The following is a 20367-nucleotide window of genomic DNA, read 5'->3' as shown; positions in this document are numbered from 1 at the left end:
AGCAATACGCGTCCGGTTACGGACAGATCTGTATTAATACAGTATTTAAGTGTTGCTTAGATATACAGTTGTGGCCAAATGTGATGCTCAGCCAAATGTGTAAGCATATTGCATTCTGAACAAAAGAGAAGCTGATCACTGATTATTTTATTGTCGGTTTGCTTTTTTTCTGTCAGCTTTTTATTTTTCTGTGCATTTCTTTGCTTAGTAAAATAAAACCTATAGCTGCTCTTCCCAAATCCCTTTGTCAGATAAATTATTAAGTTTAGTGTTTTGTTCATCCCTCATATTTGATGTATTTATAAACATATAAAATATGCTCCTCATATCCTGATGGTTTAATTGATCATGAAGAATAAACATCACTGTATCCTCTAATAAAGATATAGCCAAACTCAAGAAACGGCATGTGTAGTTTAAGAACTTGAGTAATTGCACCAGTTTTAAGTGGTTGAAACAGATGCATTAATGAAGTGAGAAACCAGTGCAGAATGGCAGAGTTTCTGGAGAGAAGGAGCGGGATGGATGAATAATAGGATTTCAGGATTAAGTCACTGATACAACATGGATTAGTCGGAGAAAAGACTGGCCAGAAAGATTAGACCCAAAAAAACTAAACAGAAACACTGGTGGATAAACGGCTTCTGTTTCCTAATTATAATTCAAGACAGAATAGCAAGGCATCATGAGATTGAGGTTTGGCTCGTTTATTATTGTGTCAAATAATGCTTTGCTTGATTTGTTAATATACAGCCAGAACGAGTGGAGGTCAGAGCAGATTTTGAGGCATTCAAGAAAAGCTCAATAATAAACAGTGAAGACGCTCGAGCCACTTCAACACCAAAGTCCCACTGTAGTCAATCATTTAACCCTTAAAGGAGTAGTTCACTTTTCAAAAAACTTTTGCTGATAATTTACTCGCCCCCATGTCATCCAAGATGTCCATGTCTTTCTTTCTTCAGTCGAAAAGAAATGAAGGTTTTTGCCCTTATTCATTGTCTGGAATCATTTAAAGCCCTTTGAACAGTTTGCACTGAAACTCTCATTTGGACCTTGAACCGTTTGGTTCCCATTGAAGTCCATTATATGGAGAAAATCCTGGAATGTTTTCATCAAAAACCTTAATTTCTTTTCGACTGAAGAAAGAAAGACATGGACATCTTGGATGACACGGGGGCGAGTAAATTATCAGCAAGTTTTTTAAAAAAGTGAACTACTCCTTTAATGACGTGATATACATGTTCAACTCGTGAATCCGATGAGTTGAGCGCATGGTGGCGCCGGAAGTGCCCGTAACTGTTTACTAAAAGTTAGTTGCTATGGACGCGGAGTGCAAAACACGGCTGGGAGCGCGCTTTCGATGCGAATCAGACTTATTTTTACACACGTGCACGAGTAATCCGCGTAGCGCGCGTGTAAGTGAACTCTCCCTGAATCTGAAAGAAAAGGACATGCGCTCGAATAAACAGCAGAAGCGCGATGATACTGATAATAATAACACCGCACGTGGGAGTTTCCTGCCTGCCTCGGTAAGAGTTTTACTCGCTGCCTCAGATCATGATCATGCAGTTATACTGACCTGAGATCAGTCCTGAGTTCTGCTTGTGTTCTGTCTCTCAGGCTCGCTTTACAGGCTTTTAGACGCTTTTAAAAACACATTTGGCGGGTTTCAGTTCTTACTGTCTCCTTCATTAAACAACAGAGTTTCACAGCGGCTTTACAGTGAATACAGGAGATTACAGTAACAGAGATTTTTGATTTATTTGACGGCGCGCATGCGTGTATGTGCGCAGGCGTGTGTCTTTCTTTACAAAGTGGCGTCGGTAAATCACTTGTCCGGCATAATACAGATTTTTTGACAGGAACAGTGTCGGCCCGCATCTGGCACGCGTGGAATCCACATGTGAGCCGGATCTGTGCCGAAACTGTTGCTGTCTGTGAGTCCTTGATGTGTTTTTATTTATTTTTTCCTATGTTTTAAGTATTATTAAAATAGGGGTTGAATGCTTGAGTTGATTTTGTTTGTGTATTTGTTTTTAGTATTATCATTAAAGGATAAAGCATGTTTTTTTTAGATGATATATTATAGGGTATAGAATACTTCAGTGAAAGTTTTTGTTTTATCAATCCAGTTATGTAGATAGATTGATGATGTCAGTGTCAGCGATTGTAACAAATCTAATTTCCTGACAAGGATTAATTTTCTATCCATCCATCCATCTATATATATATATATGTAACTATATTTAAAGTACTTTGCAGTGTCATATTAGCACAGTGGCTCAATATGACTGAAGCGTTCAGTGTCATAGTGTCGTGTTTTGTGATGATGAAGATGATGGTGATGATGATGATGATGAATATTTCTCTCTCTCTCCGCAGGTTCACGGCTATAAACAGCATCTAGCAGCAGTGAGGTCATTCCTGCCCGACAGAGCGGCACAGAGACCGGTCAGTGTGAGATCCATTGTTACTCGCTCAGAACCAGACTAGTCTAGAACCGGCCTGGGGTTTGTGTTAGCACAACTCAAACATGAACTATATTCTTGATAAATGAGAATAACTTTAATATCACTTTTATTCTTTTGCCAGCTTGATCTGAGGTTATCAGATGAACTGAAGAAAGCTTTGAATGTGGACTCCTTGAAACCAAACCCGTCCAGAACCGGTACAGAACTCCGTGAACTATCACGCTGTAATTATGTAATTATAGTTTCTGTCTGTATGTTTATTATATGGCAGTGATTATTTCACTTTAAATCTTTTATTGCTTATAGAAGACCTTTTTGTGCAGGTTCTCCTGCTTGAATGTTGATTATTCTCCTCATATTCTCCATTGTTGCGGCTCCTCTCTTCCCAGTCTGTCAGGAATGCTCCGTTCACTTCCTGTCTCCATGAAGCCCCTCCTCCTGAAAAAGCCCCTCCTCCCTCCTTTCTTGTGTCCTCAGATGTGCGTCTGCAGCTGCGCGCTCCGGCACCGGCCGCTGAGAGTGTGTTTGCAAGTGCGCAGCGATGCGTTTTCTCACTTCCTGTGGCACTTCCTGTCGGGATGGTGGCGGATTTCGGGCCGCGGGCGTACAGGGTGAAACCACATCGAACCACGTCTGCGATGAGTAAAGCAGCGCTCGCTCACACACACGGTAAGACCAAGCGTAACCTTCCCGTCTCTCTCTTGAACACTGAGTGAGTTAAACTGCAGTTCCTCCACTGGCTACTAGAGGCGCTGCAGAGAGACTCACTCCCATAGACACGCATGTGAAACTTTACAGCAGAATAAAACATGTTTACGGCCTAGTGCAAAAAGTGGTTTTGGTCTATATTGCTAATGTTGCTCTTCATGACGACTGTGAGGGGGTGAATATTTTTATAACTCTTCCGTTTCTATTATATTATGCCTTAAAGTTGTGCATAATTAAGGGCGTGGCCACTTGAGTGACAGGTGGATTTCCGCTGATGTCTGCTGTGTGTTAGCGTCACGTCACCTCAGCTAAGTGGACCTCTGAGCTGAGTGAGTGAATGGAGACGGGGCTCATTTGCATATTCATAGAACTGTGCATACTAAATGAGGCAAGGGTGTCGAGTTACATTCAAGATATTATAAGGAATGACGTTTTTTTTTTAAGGAAAAAAACGTTTAAATATGTTATTTTGGTGATCAAAGATGAGTTTCAACTCAAGTGATAAAATTGATTGACTACAGGGGGATGTTCAAATTCTGGATGTTATGATGCTAATATATTATTTCATGCATGAACTGATGAACATGCACGTCTCTTCTTAATGTGAAACAGGAAGTCTGACCCCGAGCTTCCTGTCTGCCATCGGCTTCAGAGATGACATCACTTCCTGCCCGGAGAGACTGGATCTGGACCGGTATTTAGATTTACCTCAAACTCACTGAAACACCACTTATGTTTTCTCCCAGCGGGGGGCAGCAGAGTCTCTCAAGATAAAAAAATGATTTTCCAGATGCTGTGAAATTATGATATGATTATTAAATTGTCGATTGCAATCTGTGACGATTAAGACCGTGATTAGTTCAGACCTGTTATTAATCTGGATAAGGAGTCAGAGGAGTGGAACACGAGCAAGAATAATAAGCTTCATGAGATTCATCTGGAAATTTCAAACAGACTTTTAATCGCTCTTAAAGCTCGATCTGGTCCAGTGGGGTTAGGGTTAGGGGTCGTAGGTCACACACGTTTGACTCGGGCTGTTTTGATTAAAGGTGAAGACTCAACTCTCTGTTAAACAGATTTTATTGGACTAACATGTGCAGAATGGCCATTTATGAAGTTATTTGACTTATTTAGTAAGATTATGGATTTTTTATTATATGTTAATTTAGAAAAAACCCTCTGTCTCTCCTGCAGTCGTGGTCTGACGGCGGTCCCGTATCTGGATCCGCGCGGGTGTGTGTCGCTGCGCCTCCTGAACCTGCAGCAGAACCGGGTCTCGCACCTGCAGAACCTGCTGCACCTGCGGCACCTCGCGCTCCTCGATCTCCGGGACAACCGCGTGATTGACATGTGTGGGGTCTCCGCCCTCAGCTCTCTGCGTGTGCTGCTGCTCGGGAACAACAGGTGTGTGTGTGTGTGAGTGAGTGGCTACCGGCTCACAAACACACACTCTTTCTCCTCGTTGATAGTGTGTGTGTAACAGGAATGCTCTTAAAAACAACAGAGCTGCAATTAAACTGTCAGTGTGTGATATCCGAACTAAAGCTGGTGTGTGTGTGTGTGTGTGTGTGTGTATCACTGAGTTATCTCGACCTCAGCCAACAGTTCTGAACAATCCTTCTTCCAGTAATCCTTCTCTCACACACACATCTGCTCCATAATAACGTTCTCGTAACATCAGCACAAAAGCATTATAAATCTTTAATGGAGCGTTCTTTAAACGTTTCAGAACGATCAAAAGTAACGTTCCGATAATGTTTGAAGAATGATACAATGTAACATTAGAACCAAGAATAATTTTTTTAACAACAGTTCTAAAACTGAGCTTTAGTTCCAGGAGAGTTCACACACACACACACACACACACACAACGACTGTGTTCATGAAGCAATACGCGCTGATAGATCCTGAGTGTGTGTTCTAGAATCCAGAGGATCTGTGATCTGGACGGCCTCGCCAAACTGGACGTTCTGGACCTGCACAGTAATCAGGTACAGCTTCAGATAGCGGATATGATTATGTGTTTGTGAGAGCTGTTTTATAATATCCCAGTAAATATGTCACATTAACCATTTCCTTCTATCACATTAAAGTCAGCATATATTTTCTAAATGCATGTTGATATCAGTGCATCACATCTCTTAAAATACAATGCGGTTAAAATCCATGTAATATGAAATGAAAAATATATAATATGTAAATAAACATGTGTAAATGATTTGATCTTTTGAGGTTGTGTCCTGATTTGAAACCTGTCGAGTTTATTTGACATGAAAAAAGTAGCAAAACTTCTTTGTCAAGGATAACATAATAGACTTTAGTTGCATTAACTTTTTTCCATTGTGGATTTTTTTTATCTAGACATTAAAAAAATATAAGTACATTAAAAATATGAATAGATTAAAAAATATTACCACCCAAACTGCAGAATTGTCCATCATCCACACGAGTTACCGTTGAGGGATATCCTAAAACGACTCTCAGTAATTTACTTTGTGACTTTTGTAAGTTTGTCATCCACACACCGGAGTGTTTGTGTAGTGACAGCGGAGGCGGATGCTGATTGGCATAAGTAACTCCGCCCCCTCACTGCTGTGTGTGAATCATACATCATCAGATCCTGGGGTTTTAAGGTGGATCAGCCTTTTAATTATTTCTGTGCCAGTCTATTTTAATCCCGTTAAGTGGTAGTCTGGTTGTGTGTGTGTGCTGTTGGACATGCGTGTGGGACTCAGCGCCTCGTTGCTTTTAAAGAACAAACATTTGTGGCTCAAAGTTTCTTTTTTAAACTACCTATGTGTTTTATTTCACTGTAACCTCTACACAAACTCTCTGGTTTCGTTTACAGGCTCGTGTCAGTCCAGTTGCACCTCACTGCAGTACACGAGATCCAGGGGGCGGAGTCGGATCCAGATCTAAGGGGTGGAGATGGGTAGGATTAGGGGTGGGGTTAGGGATCAAGGGGCGGAGATAGGTAGGATTAGGGGTGGGGTTAGGGATCAGGGGGTGGAGATGGGTAGAATTAGGGGTGGGGTTATGCATCAAGGGGCGGAGATAGGTAGGATTAGGGGTGAGGTTAGGGATCAAGGGGCGGAGATAGGTAGGATTAGGGGTGGGGTTAGGGATCAGGGGGCGGAGATAGGTAGGATTAGAGGTGGGGTTAAGGATCAGGGGCGGAGATAGGTAGGATTAGGGGTGGGGTTTGGGATCAGGGGGTGGAGATTGGTAGGATTAGGGGTGGGGTTAGGGATCAGGGGGTGGAGATAGGTAGGATTAAGGGTGGGGTTTGGGATCAGGGGGTGGAGATTGGTAGGATTAGGGGTGGGGTTAGGGATCAGGGGGCGGAGATAGGTAGGATTAATGGTGGGGTTAAGGATCAGGGGCGGAGATAGGTAGGATTAGGGGTGGGGTTTGGGATCAGGGGGCGGAGATAGGTAGGATTAGGGGTGGGGTTAGGAATCAGGGGTAGAGATAGGTAGGATTAGGGGTGGGGTTTGGAATCAGGGGTAGAGATAGGTAGGATTGGGGGTGGGGTTAGGGATCAGGGGGCGGAGATAGGTAGGATTAGGGGTGGGTATATATAAGGTGGGAGGAGTTATATCTGGATCCAACTCCTCCCCCTGCATTTGATGTTCTGCAGTGAGGTCCATCTCTGTCAGTCTGGTGTCGATGATCAACTGCTTTAATTAGCACGTAAAGTCCACACGAGAGGCTTAGTTACGGCTGTCTAGTTAGTAAATAACTGTATTTAATTTGGTTGCAGACTTATTTGACATCTTGTGAAAAGGCATTATAGGAGCGCTTTAATGTTTAAAGTATTGACGTCTGTCCAGTAAAACATGGACTTCTAATGGATGTAATTCATCAATCTGCTGTTTTATTCCAGCTGATATTCCTGATTCCTTAAAGTTTAAACATGTAGTAGATGCCTGCCTGTCCTTCGGTGTGTCCGCAGATCTCTCAGATTGAGAACGTGTCGGGTTTGTCAAAGCTTCGTTTGCTGAATCTGTCGGGGAACCGCATCGCTCGAGTGGAGAATCTGCGGGGCTTGCAGAGTCTGACCGAACTCAACCTGCGGCACAACAGCATCTCGGACGTGGTGAGAGTTAATCAGACACATTTATAATAAATTAATCAGTTTAAAATATAAAACATCAACACGTAATACACTTAAACAGATGAAATATTTAATCCGTTCACTGACGAGACCATTAGCCGACATCAGAGAACCGCGAAACACGTGAATGTGACGTTAAAATATTGAAATATTAAAATATGTAATTAATCTCTGAATGTCTGTAATTTATAAAAACCACACAAATGGCTGGTTATCTCTGTGGGTGTTGCAATGCAGTTGCTCAGTGTCTTTTTGCACTTTTATATATGGTTGCTAGGTTGTTGTTGGTGGTTGTCTGTGATTGATGACGATCTTCTGTCTGTGATTGGTGGAGTTGTGCATCAGCTGGAGAGCAACATACGTTCACGGTTAATGCTTGTTTAGGGCACGCCCACACGTGTTAGGCCACGCCCACACCAGGGGGGAACCAATCCCACCGTCTCCATTGACTCCATCCACTTCTGTGTCCTTAAACGCTCGTGTTCTGGGCTCGGCAACTTATTAAACGGCTTATTAAACACTCAGAGATAAATGAAACGTATCTTGTGTGCTGTACACGTCACACGGCAGCTTTCAGACAGAGTCTTGTTTTTTTGTTTTAAGTCATAAATGACGAGGAGGCAGCTTCACACAACACAGAGTCAATGGAGACGGTGGGATTGTGGGATTCTCCCCCCGCCATTGTGTGGGTGTGGCCTAAACGTGTATGGGTGTGGCTTCAGATTATGACACGTGTCGCTCTGTCTCTATGACATGTAGCTAAATAAATGAATAATTTGCTAAATATTTTTTTATGCTTTTACATTTTTATGAATTTTTAGGACATAATTAATTATCAGCAACCATTCTCCACACCCTAGCAACCACAAAGTGATTTTGTTTGAAAAGCCTCCAGCTGAAAACAATGACTGACTGTTTTTGCTGTCGATCACTTCCTGTGTGTGTGTGTGTGTGTGTGTGTTGAATTTGAGCATCTCTCTCTCTCTATACACACACACACACCCTCCCCTCCCCCGCAGTCGTCCTGCTCTTTCGCTGCCCCTCCTGTCAGTGTTCCGCCGCAGCGGTGTGTGTGTGTGTGTGTGTGATGGATCAGTGTGCCGGTGACTGAGGGATGCTGCATCACTCTCTCTCTCTCTCTCTCTCTCTCTCTCTGCTAGACGGATCTGCAGTATCTTCCTCGTCTGCAGCGTCTGTTTCTCAGCGCTAACAGCATCAGCAGGTAAGATTAGCATTAGCGTGTTTAACGTTAACCCCGTCCTGTCTGAGGACGCGTCGTGCCCTCGTACTGCAGCACACACACACACACACACACACACACACACATACACACATGGGCGGAAGTGTTTAGCTGTCATCCAGTGTGTCTGATTCTGTAACCATGGGAACATGGTTCAGTAATTAGTTTTTTATGTGTTGTCATGGGTGGAGTTGTACGGTTGCTAAGGGTGTGTGCGCGTGTGTGATGTTGATGCGGTGTGACGGAACGAGCTTTACGGGGTGTTTTTCCTCATTACTGCTGTGTCATATTGCTGCATCCCGAGCCCTGTGTGTGTGTGTGTGTGAGGGTCTGTAGGCGGGGCTAACTCGAGGTCAGGGGTCATTCAATGTCTATGTAAAATTGAGACAATTTTATTTATTCTTTTAGCCATGAAAATATAAAAGTAGTTGTGACTTTTTATCACACAATTCTGACTTTTTTATATATCTCGCAATTCTGACTTTATATCTCACAATTCTGACTTTATATCTCGCAATTCTGACTTTATATCTCGCAATTCTGACTTTATATCTCGCAATTCCGACTTTATATCTCACAATTCTGACTTTATATCTCGCAATTCTGACTTTATATCTCGCAATTCCGACTTTATATCTCGCAATTCTGACTTTATATCTCGCAATTCCAACTTTATATCTCGCAATTCTGACTTTCTCGCAATTCTGACTTTATATCTCGCAATTCCGACTTTATATCTCGCAATTCTGACTTTCTCGCAATCCTGACTTTTTTCTTGCAATTCTGAGTTTACATCTCGCAATTCGGACTTTCTCGCAATTCTGATTAGTCACAATTCTGAGTTTATATCTCGCAATTCTTCCCTTTTAACCTCCAATTTCTCAATTTATATCTCTTTAAGGGCGCGTGTTTGATGGATGAAAGATCTGCCTGGGTCACGGAATGTTTTTGTGATTAAAAACTTTGCGATGTTCTTTTTTAATTCCACGGTGAAAATGGGCTTCCACACGAAGGGAAGTAACACGACAGCTAACGATTCCCTCTTCCTGAGCTGTTGCAGAATGCCGTGTGACGTCAGTGTGTGTGTGTGTGTGTGTGTAGTTTGGATGCGCTGGCCTGTCTGTGGGACTGCCGCTCTCTGAGTGAGCTGAGCGTCGATGGGAATCCCGTGGCGCTGGAGTCATGCTACAGACACACACTCCTCCGCTGCTGCTCGCCACACCTTCAGCTGCTCGACATGAGGCGCGTCACGGTGAGTCTGCACACACTCGCTCGCTTCCCCCTGCTCTCCTTACAAACTAAAGGCCTAAACTAATTAAAAACACGGACGGGCTGTCTGATTGGCTTACATTGTATATTTTCTAGTATTTGTGATTATGATGATGAATATTTGTAGCTGTATATTTGCTATCTGTATAATTCAGCTGTATAATTAAATAATATATATATTATAATATAATTATTTATTTAAAAATTAATAAATAAGTTAATAAATGTGATTCAAATAAAAAAATAGGTAGTTGTTCATATATAGATTAAATTAAAAGAAAATAAACTTTTCAAATAATATTTAAAAAATTAAAATTAGATTCAAATTAAATAAACAAAAAAACAAATATATTCAACAGTACATTCCTATTGTGAGTAGATAAAAAATAAAATAATGTAACTTAATAATAATGTAATTTAATAGATTTATAATATTTATTTTATTGATTGTTTATAATCGATAGATGCCTTTGAAGTGTTTGATGTGTAGATCATGTTTGAAACCCCTGATCTCCGCCTCTCTCCAAATGCTGTGGTGCCGCCTCTGAAACGGCAGCAATGCATGCTGGGAAGAAAACAGCTGGGCCGGCACATCATCTGACAATAATCCTCTGTGATCCACACACACAAACACACACACAAATAATGTGTGTGTGTGTTAATTGCGTCCTGACGGTTTGCTGGTGTTCTGCAGGAGGAGGAGAGACGCTCAGCGAGTGTTTCGGCACGAAAGGAGGATGAGAAGAAGAAAGAGAGTCACAAACTGGCTGCGCACAAGGTACACACACACTTCAGCCCGACACACACACACAACAAATAACTGAATTCAAAGGGAAAACAAACTTACTGACCCCACTGCCAGATGCTTGTTCTTGTTTTAAGCACAAACTCACTTCATTCCTCAGAAAAGGAGATCATTCTGCTTCTGTATCTTATATATCCAAGAGGTCGTTCACACAGAATGTGTTTTTCCATTCAAATGTAAAACAAATTGACACGTGGAGTTTGTCCTGACACACAGTAATCGCATGCGTCTGGATGACAGCGGTTCCAGCATCACACACACATTCAGTCCTAGGATTCAGTGTCTGATCTCGGATCAGCTGGAGGTCAACATGAAAACATCTGAGTGTTATTTTTCAATCCAATTCGGGTCTTTATTGGCATGAAAGTTTTTCAAACAATGTTGCCAAAGCATATACAAAATATACAAATACTATATATATACATAAACATTTAACACAATAAAGTGTTATTGATCTCAGGCTCACGAGGCCGTGATTATAATGACAGTTCAGAGACACTCGAGATGAATGATTCTCATCCAATCTGTTCTCTGATGTCGGTTAATCATCACAACAGTGCAGGTCAACAAACTAAATATTTCAAATAATTTATTTATTTTAATTGTACATGTTTATGAATTAATTTTTAGTAAGTGTTTAAATTGGATTTGTTATATTAATTTGACATTTTTATTATATTATTATTTATGATTTAATTAGTTTGTTTACATTGTATAATTGAATTCGTTGTAGTAAGTGTAAAATAATTTTTAGATTCATTTTATTCTTTTTATTTTTAATTTATTCATTATTTATTTTCATTTTCCCTTTTTTAATGTTTTACTTACATTTATTCACTATACATTTCGGTTTTTATAATTAATTTTTTGTTAGTATACATGATGTTTTTTTTAGATTCTTAATTTTTAGATTCAATATTCTTAATTTTTATTAGATTTTTATTTCAATGTATTAATTATTAATTAATTATTTTAATTTCACCTTTTTATTAATTTAATTTGACATTTTTATAATTCAGTTTTTTTGAGTAATTGTTCATTTTTATTATGTATTTATTTTAAGTTATTATTTATTTTAATTTGACCTTTTTTTTATCATTATACATTTTTAAAATTCATTATACATTTTAAAATATTTTTAATTTTAAGAGGTTTCATTTTTAAGTGCTATTGTTTTTTTAGATTGTAAGATTTTACTGTCAGATTTTTTTATTTTTAATAGTAATTAGATCTGACTCAATAAAAGTGAATCTCAGCAAAACTGACCACTGGCATTATTTTGTCCATTAAGACCCTGAATTCTCATTTACTGTAATGCATATGAGAAAATAATGACACTGAACCCGTACAGAAAGTTTTGGTCATAGAACCGCCGCTGTAGTTTCACACTGGAACCACTGAGGGATCTAATGGTTTCTTTGGTCTCAGGAAAGACGTCGACTGGCGATCCAGAACGCAGCGCATCAGTGGGAGGGGCTTAAACAGAACGAGGCTCAGCAGTGGGAGGGGCTTAAAGCCTCGAGCCTCGAGATTCCTGCGCAGAACGGCTCAAAGGAAGATGTCAGTTCAGACAATAGCCCCGCCCACAGCCCTGCGCAGACTAATGGGAGCGCTCAGGAGACCTCCCCGGACGAGCCCAGGTGTGTGTGTGTGTGTGTGTGTGTGTGTGTGTTTGTGTGTCTGAGTGTGTGTGACGTGTGTGACTGCTGTGATTCTCTGTTTCAGGCGCTTGAGTCCGCTCACACTCTCAGCTGGAGGGTTACGATCGGCCAGTCGCCCGAACAGCCCCAGAGACTCCAGGTACATCTAAACACACACACACACGTCATAGTGTCAGAACTGCGCATCACAAACACGTGTTTCATGCAGTACTGTCAGAACTGACATTTTTGTCCTTAGTGGTTTTTTTTAACCATTTATTTCAATTTGACAAATGTAGGATTGAATGAATTATTAGTAAGTGTTTTAGTTAAATTTGTTATATTTAAAAAATATATATTTATTTTTGGCTGCAGTGATGTTCCCAGCATGCTCCTGCTGTAACACATTTGATCCGTCTCTGTCCAACACACACACACACTCAATGACACATGAGTTAATAATAAGAGCTAATATTATCTCAGTGATGCAGTGAATCTCTCTGATTCTTGCCGGCTCAGTTTAATCCATTACATGGACAGTGTTTGTTCAGGAACGGAGTGTGTGAGCGTCGATGAGCAGATCTATCAGCGTCTGATGTCTGAGTGTATGTGGGCAGAGAATTAAAGCGTGAATCACATGCGTCTCTTCATGAGCTGCTAGTTAAAAACTCATTATTTCCCTCTGAATTAACCTCTCAAAATTAAATATCTCAACCAAATAACTCTAATTATAATTAACCAAACTGGGCTGCTTTAATGTTTTTTTGCTTATTTATTTTAAGCTGTCATTGACAGTGTAAGTATTTGTAATATTAAGCAACTACATGTACTTACTATAGCTTTAGGGAATGATTAGGATGGGGTTGAGGGTTAGTTGAATGTAATTATGCATCGTTTACTGTTGTTACCACGGTCAGTACAGGTAACACATGTAATGAGGACACTGTAAAATAAAGTGTTATCTGGTGTTTTTGTGTGTTTTTAATTGTTAACCCTCTGGGGTTGTTCGTTTCAGAGTCACACTCGGGGTGTTCGGGTCCAAATGGACCCAAAGGGCAGGATTCATATTAAAAAAAAAATCATGATTTTTATCATATTTTTTTCTTTTCTTTTTTGGTGTTTTGAGAAAATTAAAAAAAAAAATTATAATTAGTATTAATGCAATAATTATGACAAAATTTCCCCCCAATTGAACATAATAGAAACAATATTTAAAAAAATATATTTTTTAAAAAAAATTGTAAAGCTGTATTTCATTTTAGAGTCAAGCCTAGGCCTCATAAAAGCAATTTTTGAAATGAGATGGATGCCATCTGGTGGACAAACTGAGCATTTTAAAAATGCAAAACACATGCATAATGTGAATTTTTTTGTGTGTTTGTGTGCCTGTTTTGCACTCTTGATGTTTTATAGATTCACCACTTCACTGTTGTGTGCTTTTTTTCAAGATTGGGGCTGATTTGTAGATTGTACGCACAAAAAAACTCAGTATTTTCACATTTTTACCAATTTCCCATTCATTTTCCATGCGGGTCCATTTGGACCCGAACACCCCAAGTGTGACTATTTTTTTTTTACAACCACTTAGACTATTTACATCCTGTCCCCAATTTTTTTGGGTGACAATTTTTTTTTTTTCAAATACCAAATAGCAACAAAGTCACCAAATTTAAAAAAAAAAAAAATTATTTAAATTCTTCAGGTCCATTTGGGCCGAACAACCCCAGAGGATTAAAATGCAGAACGTTTTGTGTGTAGGTTAGTGTTAGAGTTGTAGTAATTAAAACTAGCTGTACACTATAAACAACAGAAGTCCATTGAAATGAGTGTTTTTATCTGTATATGGAGAGGTTGGGTGGATGAGATCTGGAGCACAGACAGACGCTGCTGTCGATCTCTTCATGCCAAGTGTGAATGCAGTTCGAATACTCCTCTCAGAAGAGACTCTGTCCTAACATGTTCGCCAGGAGCGTTTAAATCATCCGTACAGTCCTGTGTTACAGGAGCCGGAGACTGATGAAACCAGACGAAACACGCGATGACTTTCTGTGTGGGGTCTCCAGGTTTCAGGACGGTCCCGGCGTCTGACTGTCAAGTTTCTCAAACACACTGAAATGTCGGAAAACGCTGAATTCCCCTCTACTGCGCATGCGTAAACCCTCCCAGAATATCTCCTCATTCACTGATCGCCCAGGTTGCACTCACTATTATATGTTTGGTCTAAAATGCTAAAACTGTTTAGCAAATGTAAGTAAGTTTACTGTCTGTGATATGAAGACCAAAGTAACATTTTTAAACATTACAGGCACTACACCCGGTATAAACATCAATATCTATTGGTACAATATGCGTCACATGACTAAACTTACATCATCGTTTTGAAATCTCTCCGTTTTGACAGTTCTACAACACAGAAAGACCATTTTCAAGGTTATCCACTTTGGAGACGTTTTCAAAAAGCTTTGTTTTCATTAGGGGCTGTTTACAGTCACGACACTGTTTTCAACTAAAAACGGAAAGCCGTTTTGGTTGGTTGTTTACACGAAAATTGCGTTTTGGGTGGCAGAAAACGCAATTTTTGAAAATGGGTTTTAGGCCCTGTTTACAGGAGAACGCTCGCGGGTGAAAACGTAAAAATATTTTATGGGATGTGCCTTTCGTTTACACGGCAACGGCGATTTTTTTCAGCGTTTCTTAAAATCTCTAAATAGTGGAACCACCCTCTAGAGTTAAAAATCTTCAAAACGCTCCACCGCCGCGTTCCCGTGTAAACGGTAAAAACGCAAAAGTCTGCTTGACAGTGAAGGTTGTACGCAGGCGCACGGACTTGGTGTGGTAGTGCTCCACATTGCCACCTAGAGTGCATACTACATTGCATTTCACACACTTTTGCGTCACCATGTGCACGCGGATTTCCCAGCCAAAACGCTCGTCTAAACGAAGAATAAAAAGTGATAACGCAACGCCACTTTTGCGTTTTCTCTTCAGAATCGTTTCCGTGTAAACATAACCTCAAAGTGCAAGTTTGAAAACGATGACGTCATGCTCGTGTGTTACGTATTCAGTCTGTATTGTTTCATCGCCATCTACTGGCCCGGCAGCAGAATGCAGCGATTTTATTATGAATGGGTGAATAGTGTGAATCGTTTTGGCAATGATGTCATCTACTGTTTTGGGAAAAACATGTCCGTTTTGTGTCGTGTAGTTTGGAGACTCCCTGTCATCGCTGGGAAATGAAACGAGACGAAACACTCCTGCACGATGATTCTCTGTGTGCTGTGTCCAGGTTTCAGGACGTTCAGAGCCTGTCGATGTCGGAGCGCCACCTGGCGGAGCTGGAGGGCGACACACTGCGCTTGTTCGGCCCCGGGGCCCTGGAGACGCTGGAGCGGTGCTGGGGGGTCCAGACGGCCTCGAGCGTCACCACCGTCTCCTTCAGATACATACACTTCGACTCCATCATCCCTACATTCCTGCGCATCCGCCTCAAATTCCCAAACCTCACGGTGAGTTTCAGACCCTCACAGATACAGGCATTCTGCTCATGTTTTACTACCATTTCCTAAACTAAAGCGAATAACCTGTGATGATGTGAGGAATGTTGAAGGAGTCTGAGGTTAGACGTCAATCTAACAACGTAACTTCTGTTGGGTGCAATTCACAACCTCACCACTAGATGCTGCTAAAAATCACACACTGCGCCTTTAAATGTAGGATATTTTGGTTTTGCTGTCATGACCTCTCTCTGTTTCCGCCGCAGCACCTGATGTTCACGGAGACGAGCATCTCTCATCTTCCTCAGCTGGCGGCTCTGGCTCAGATCCGGCGTCTCGATCAGATCACCGTCCGTCCGGAGGGCAATCCTGTGGTGCGACTGACGCTCTGGAAGTCTTTCCTCATCTACAGACTTCAGCATCTCAACCTGCAGAAGATCAACGGCACGGAGGTCCGAGCAGCTCCGCCAGCGCCACTCGCTGCTGTGTGTGTGTGTGTGTGTGTGTGATGATATATCTGTGTTTTAGGTGACTATGAATGACATCACGGCCTCCGAGTTGATGTTCGGGGCTCTTGGTCACGTCGCTGCGACCGAAACGCCACGCTGCCGCATGCTTCTGCTGCTGGAGGAGTCCAGGTGTGTGATAGCGTTATTTGTGGGATTCTTTGAGGCGATTCTGTGTCTCTTTGGGATGATGAAACACAAGAAGCCGTTCACCTGCGGGACACAAGCAGGATGAGGAATACGAATTTGGAGGCTGCTCTTGAGTCTTCAGTTGATTTACGCTTCTGAAACCAGACTTGTTGTTGTGTGTAAGAAAAGTAAAGACTTTAATTTAAAGAGTGAACTGTCTGTGAAATACCTGTGTGTGTGGCAGGCCAGTGCATGTACAAGGCAGCTGCCATCCTTCCAGCGCTGTGTGTGTGTGTGTGTGTTTAGGATTATTGGAGCACTCCAGGACGTACAGTATTAAACAGCTTCTTCTTGTGCTGTTCAGCAAATTCTTCTCAGCCCTTGAGCACATGAGACACGCCAGCGCTGCAGAACCAGAAGGTCTTAAAATGATTTTAAAAAGACAAAACCGTCATAAAAATGATAAGAAAAGATCTTTCTTATTTTAATTCACCTCCTTAACAACTGTTGTTGTTTTCCAAGAACCAGGATTCTCACAGTTATGGTAAACCGGAATATATATATGGAGGCCTTTTTTAGTTTTAAACTAATGCGAATGCATCATATTTGTTAGTCGCATATTTTTTTTCCTCAAGGCTGGTTATAACCTTTTTTTTCCTTAGTAAGTTACATAAAAGGGTAAATCTGAAAAATATGATAGATTAATCCTTGTCAAACTGCAACATGTTTATGCTACTGGCCCCTGGAAAAGTCATGGAAATTAGGAATAATTAATAAAAAATATTTTATTTATTTATTTTATTTTATATACAGTAGCCATATTATTTTATGTTAATTTCAGCATGGACTTCCTCAGTAAAACTAATTGTATTTTTTTTTAAATTTTATAAATATATTTTAGATTTAAAAATATATATATTTTATAATTTATTTAATTTAATTTATTTATTTATTTTTCAGCATGTACTTTCTAAGTAAATCTATACTCGTACTGATCATTCAGAACATGTCTTGTTCCCGACACTCGTGTGTGTGTGTGTGTGTGTGTGTGTGTGTGTGTGTAGGAAGCGTCAGCTGCAGTTCCTGCTGGACGGCCGCGGTCGGAGAACCGGTCAGAGTCCAGAGGAACTGAAGGACAACGGCAAACATGCGGGAGACGGGTTGAGCCGAGCGCTCTTCAACTACCCCAGCCGAGTGTCCGACGGCCCTGAGGTGAGGATAACTGTGAAAAAATTTTTTTATAGATTATTTTATTTTATTATATATTTTTTATTTACTATATATTTTTTTTACATTTTGTTTAAATTTTATTTACATTTTATTTTTTTTATATCCGACAGCCCTGAGGTGAGACCAACATTGTAAAACATTGTAAAATCTATGCTGAAAAGGAAAATATGATAAGAACATGACACACACAAAAAAATCTTTTGGTTTTAATAGTAAAGATTGTAATGTAGGATAAATAAAAGTATATAAATAAAAGCAAAATGCAAACAACAGTCAAGTTATTATGTGAATATTAATATACATGAGTGACAAAGTGGATGACTATATTGAAATATTTGTAGACGGAAACATGATGAAGTACACTATGAACTGTGTTTTGGGAGAAATATGACTGAATGATTGTGTATTAAATTGTGTATTTCTTAAAGGTGCAGTGTGTAATATTTAGGAGGAAATGCAATATTATATACATGTACATAACTTTGTTTTCAGTGGTGTATAAAGAACTGCTTATTAGCTTAGAATGAGGCGTTTCTCTCTACACACACCGCGGGTCCGCTTACATCCACATGTTTCTACGGTGGCCCTGAGCGGACAAATGCGTTTCGTCACTATGTTGTTCTTCGTGTAAAAAAGCTGCTAAAGTCAGCAAATGAACCTCTGACACAATAATATTCACAATAACTGAATAATTAAGTAAACCTAATTTCCTCATTTATTTTGTAAAGAAACCTCAGTGTTGAGTCAAACCTTCTGTTGAGTGCGATACACAACCTCACCACTAGATGCCGCTAATAATCACACACTGCCCCTTTAAAGGGAAATGTTTTGTGATGCAAACATGTTTTGATGGCCGGTTCTGTGTCTCAGGAGGAGGGTGATGTTTCCCAGCGCTCAGCGATGGTTCACCAGTATCTGCGAGGTCTGGTCCACCGGGCCTCCAGTCACAGTGTGAAGGGAGAAACCCTACAGAAGATCTGGCCGTCGCTGTTCGCCGAGCTCGTGAGAGACTGTGTGCTGGAGATGAGGGACACACAGGCGTTCAGACAGACGTGTCTCCAGCGGATCACACACAGCAAATAACAGGCTTATCGTTTGTCCTTCGCGCGATACACGTAGAGGTGCTCCGACTCGGTTTCGGTCACTCCCCTTTGAGCGCAGACATGAAAATGCATTTTAGGAGAAGTTCACATCAGAATTTACATTTCCTGATAGTTTATGGAGAAAATCCTGCAATGTTTTTCTCAAAAACCTTGATTTCTCTTCAGCCGGAGAAAGAAACCCATGAAAATCTTTGATGATGTGGGGAGAGAAAATTAAAATTAAAATTTAATTCTGAAGTGAACTACTCCTTTGAAAAACTTAAAACAAGGTTGGTCTCTTTTTAAAAGATTAGATCAGATTACAGAAGTTAAAAAATTTTTTTGAAGTTTAAGTTTACTGTAACTTGTATTTATAAAAACATTTTAACTGTAAAATTAGTTGAAAATCAAAGCCATATGTCTAGCCAAGTTGTTCCGAATTTGTATTTGTTAATAATTTGATATTAACTTCCAAAAGGTTTTTTTATGCGTTCTCCTGTCATAAATTAATATCAATTCTATTACAAAACAGATGCCAAATACATGTGTTTTGGTCAAGTTTGATTTTAAAACGGTGCAAACATGACTCCGCCCACTAGGGGGAGGGGCCAGCTGGAAGGTTAAAGTAGAAACGCGATTTCAAAACAGTTTTGAGTTTTTAATCTTTCGAATGATAGTTTAGGGTGATTTACTAAAATACGTGATGGGGAGAAAAACATGTGAAGACTAATTAAGAGTCTCGGGTCGTACCTGAATGTATACGTCACGTGATCGCGTCATCGCTGTGTTTGTGAGTGAGTGAATCTCCTCTCCTTCTCCTGAGTCTCGGGATGGTGCTCCTGGTGAACAGACTCGACGACACAGGTACATTCCAGGTGTGTTACGAAACAACTATAAACATGTCACGGTTCCCTTCTTCAAACCTGAGCGTAGGAGAAGTCGTCATTCCTCATTATCAGTCGAAGTGTTTGCGTCGAGTGTATGCCTGTCGCTTCTCCATGTTGAATGTCCTTCACAAGCACTGATTTATGTTTTGTACTGGTTATTAAAAAGAGAAATGTGAAAACATTTTGATTGACTTGAATATGTTGTTCATCTTTATTTGAGCAGACAAAAATGATTTTCCAACTAACGTTAACTATTATGCCAGTGGAGTCAGAGAAATTTCTGTTTGAATTAGGGTATTTTTTTTTTTTTTTGACCCGTGATTTTAGTTCATGTTTTAAGCACAATCTCACTTCCTTTTGAGCAATTTTATCAGTAAACAAGATATAATAAAAACTCACCTTGATTGAAATGTGACTCTACTGTTCGAACTCGTTCATTCAATGAACGAAATGGCTCGGAAAAAGATTCGTTCATTTTGTTCGAATAGGAGAGTCACGAATGCGCATCACAGAAGCAATGCGAGCATTTGTACTTACAATTTATAAAACGTTTTATTCATTTATTAAATGAGCGATCGTTTCACTAGATACGACCCTTATTCATCATCTGGTGTCGTTTAAAGCCCTTTGAAGCTGCACTGAAACTCTTTTGGATCTTGAACCATTTGGACCCCATTGAAGTCCATTATATGGACAAAAATCCTGAATGTTTTCATCAAAAACCTTAATTTCTTTTCCACTGAAGAAAGAATGAAATGGACATCTTGGATGACAAGAGGGTGAGTAAAT

General features: G+C 40.3%; 1 protein-coding gene across 3 annotated transcripts; it reads left to right on the top strand.

Moving 5' to 3' along the window:
• The first annotated feature begins 1179 nt into the window (after positions 1-1179).
• On the top strand, positions 1180-19775 carry LOC120481952 (leucine-rich repeat-containing protein 49). Of its 3 annotated transcripts, XM_089116578.1 has the most exons (19): positions 1229-1529; positions 1863-1937; positions 2383-2451; positions 2593-2668; positions 2949-3140; positions 3792-3873; positions 4374-4583; positions 5104-5170; positions 7135-7278; positions 8457-8518; positions 9638-9788; positions 10500-10583; positions 12039-12250; positions 12336-12410; positions 15537-15756; positions 16011-16196; positions 16273-16382; positions 17444-17591; positions 18480-19775. In XM_089116578.1, exons 5-19 carry the CDS (start codon positions 3050-3052, stop codon positions 18690-18692), a joined length of 2055 nt encoding a protein of 684 aa, XP_088972704.1. In that variant the 5' UTR covers positions 1229-1529; positions 1863-1937; positions 2383-2451; positions 2593-2668; positions 2949-3049; the 3' UTR covers positions 18693-19775. The 3 variants fall into 3 exon arrangements, 2 of the variants coding, with proteins under 2 accessions (XP_088972703.1, XP_088972704.1); XR_016145422.1 differs by lacking the exons at positions 1863-1937; positions 18480-19775 and adding an exon at positions 16686-16799 and having other exon boundaries at positions 1180-1529; positions 17444-17568; XM_089116577.1 differs by lacking the exon at positions 1863-1937 and having other exon boundaries at positions 1214-1529.
• The last annotated feature ends 592 nt before the right edge of the window (positions 19776-20367 follow it).

The sequence above is a fragment of the Pimephales promelas genome, chromosome 10 (assembly GCF_988280905.1).
Source record: "Pimephales promelas chromosome 10, fPimPro1.hap1.1, whole genome shotgun sequence".
NCBI lineage: Eukaryota > Metazoa > Chordata > Actinopteri > Cypriniformes > Leuciscidae > Pimephales > Pimephales promelas.
The sequence above is the reverse complement of the archived record's forward strand: the minus strand, read 5'-3'. Positions and strand labels throughout refer to the sequence as shown.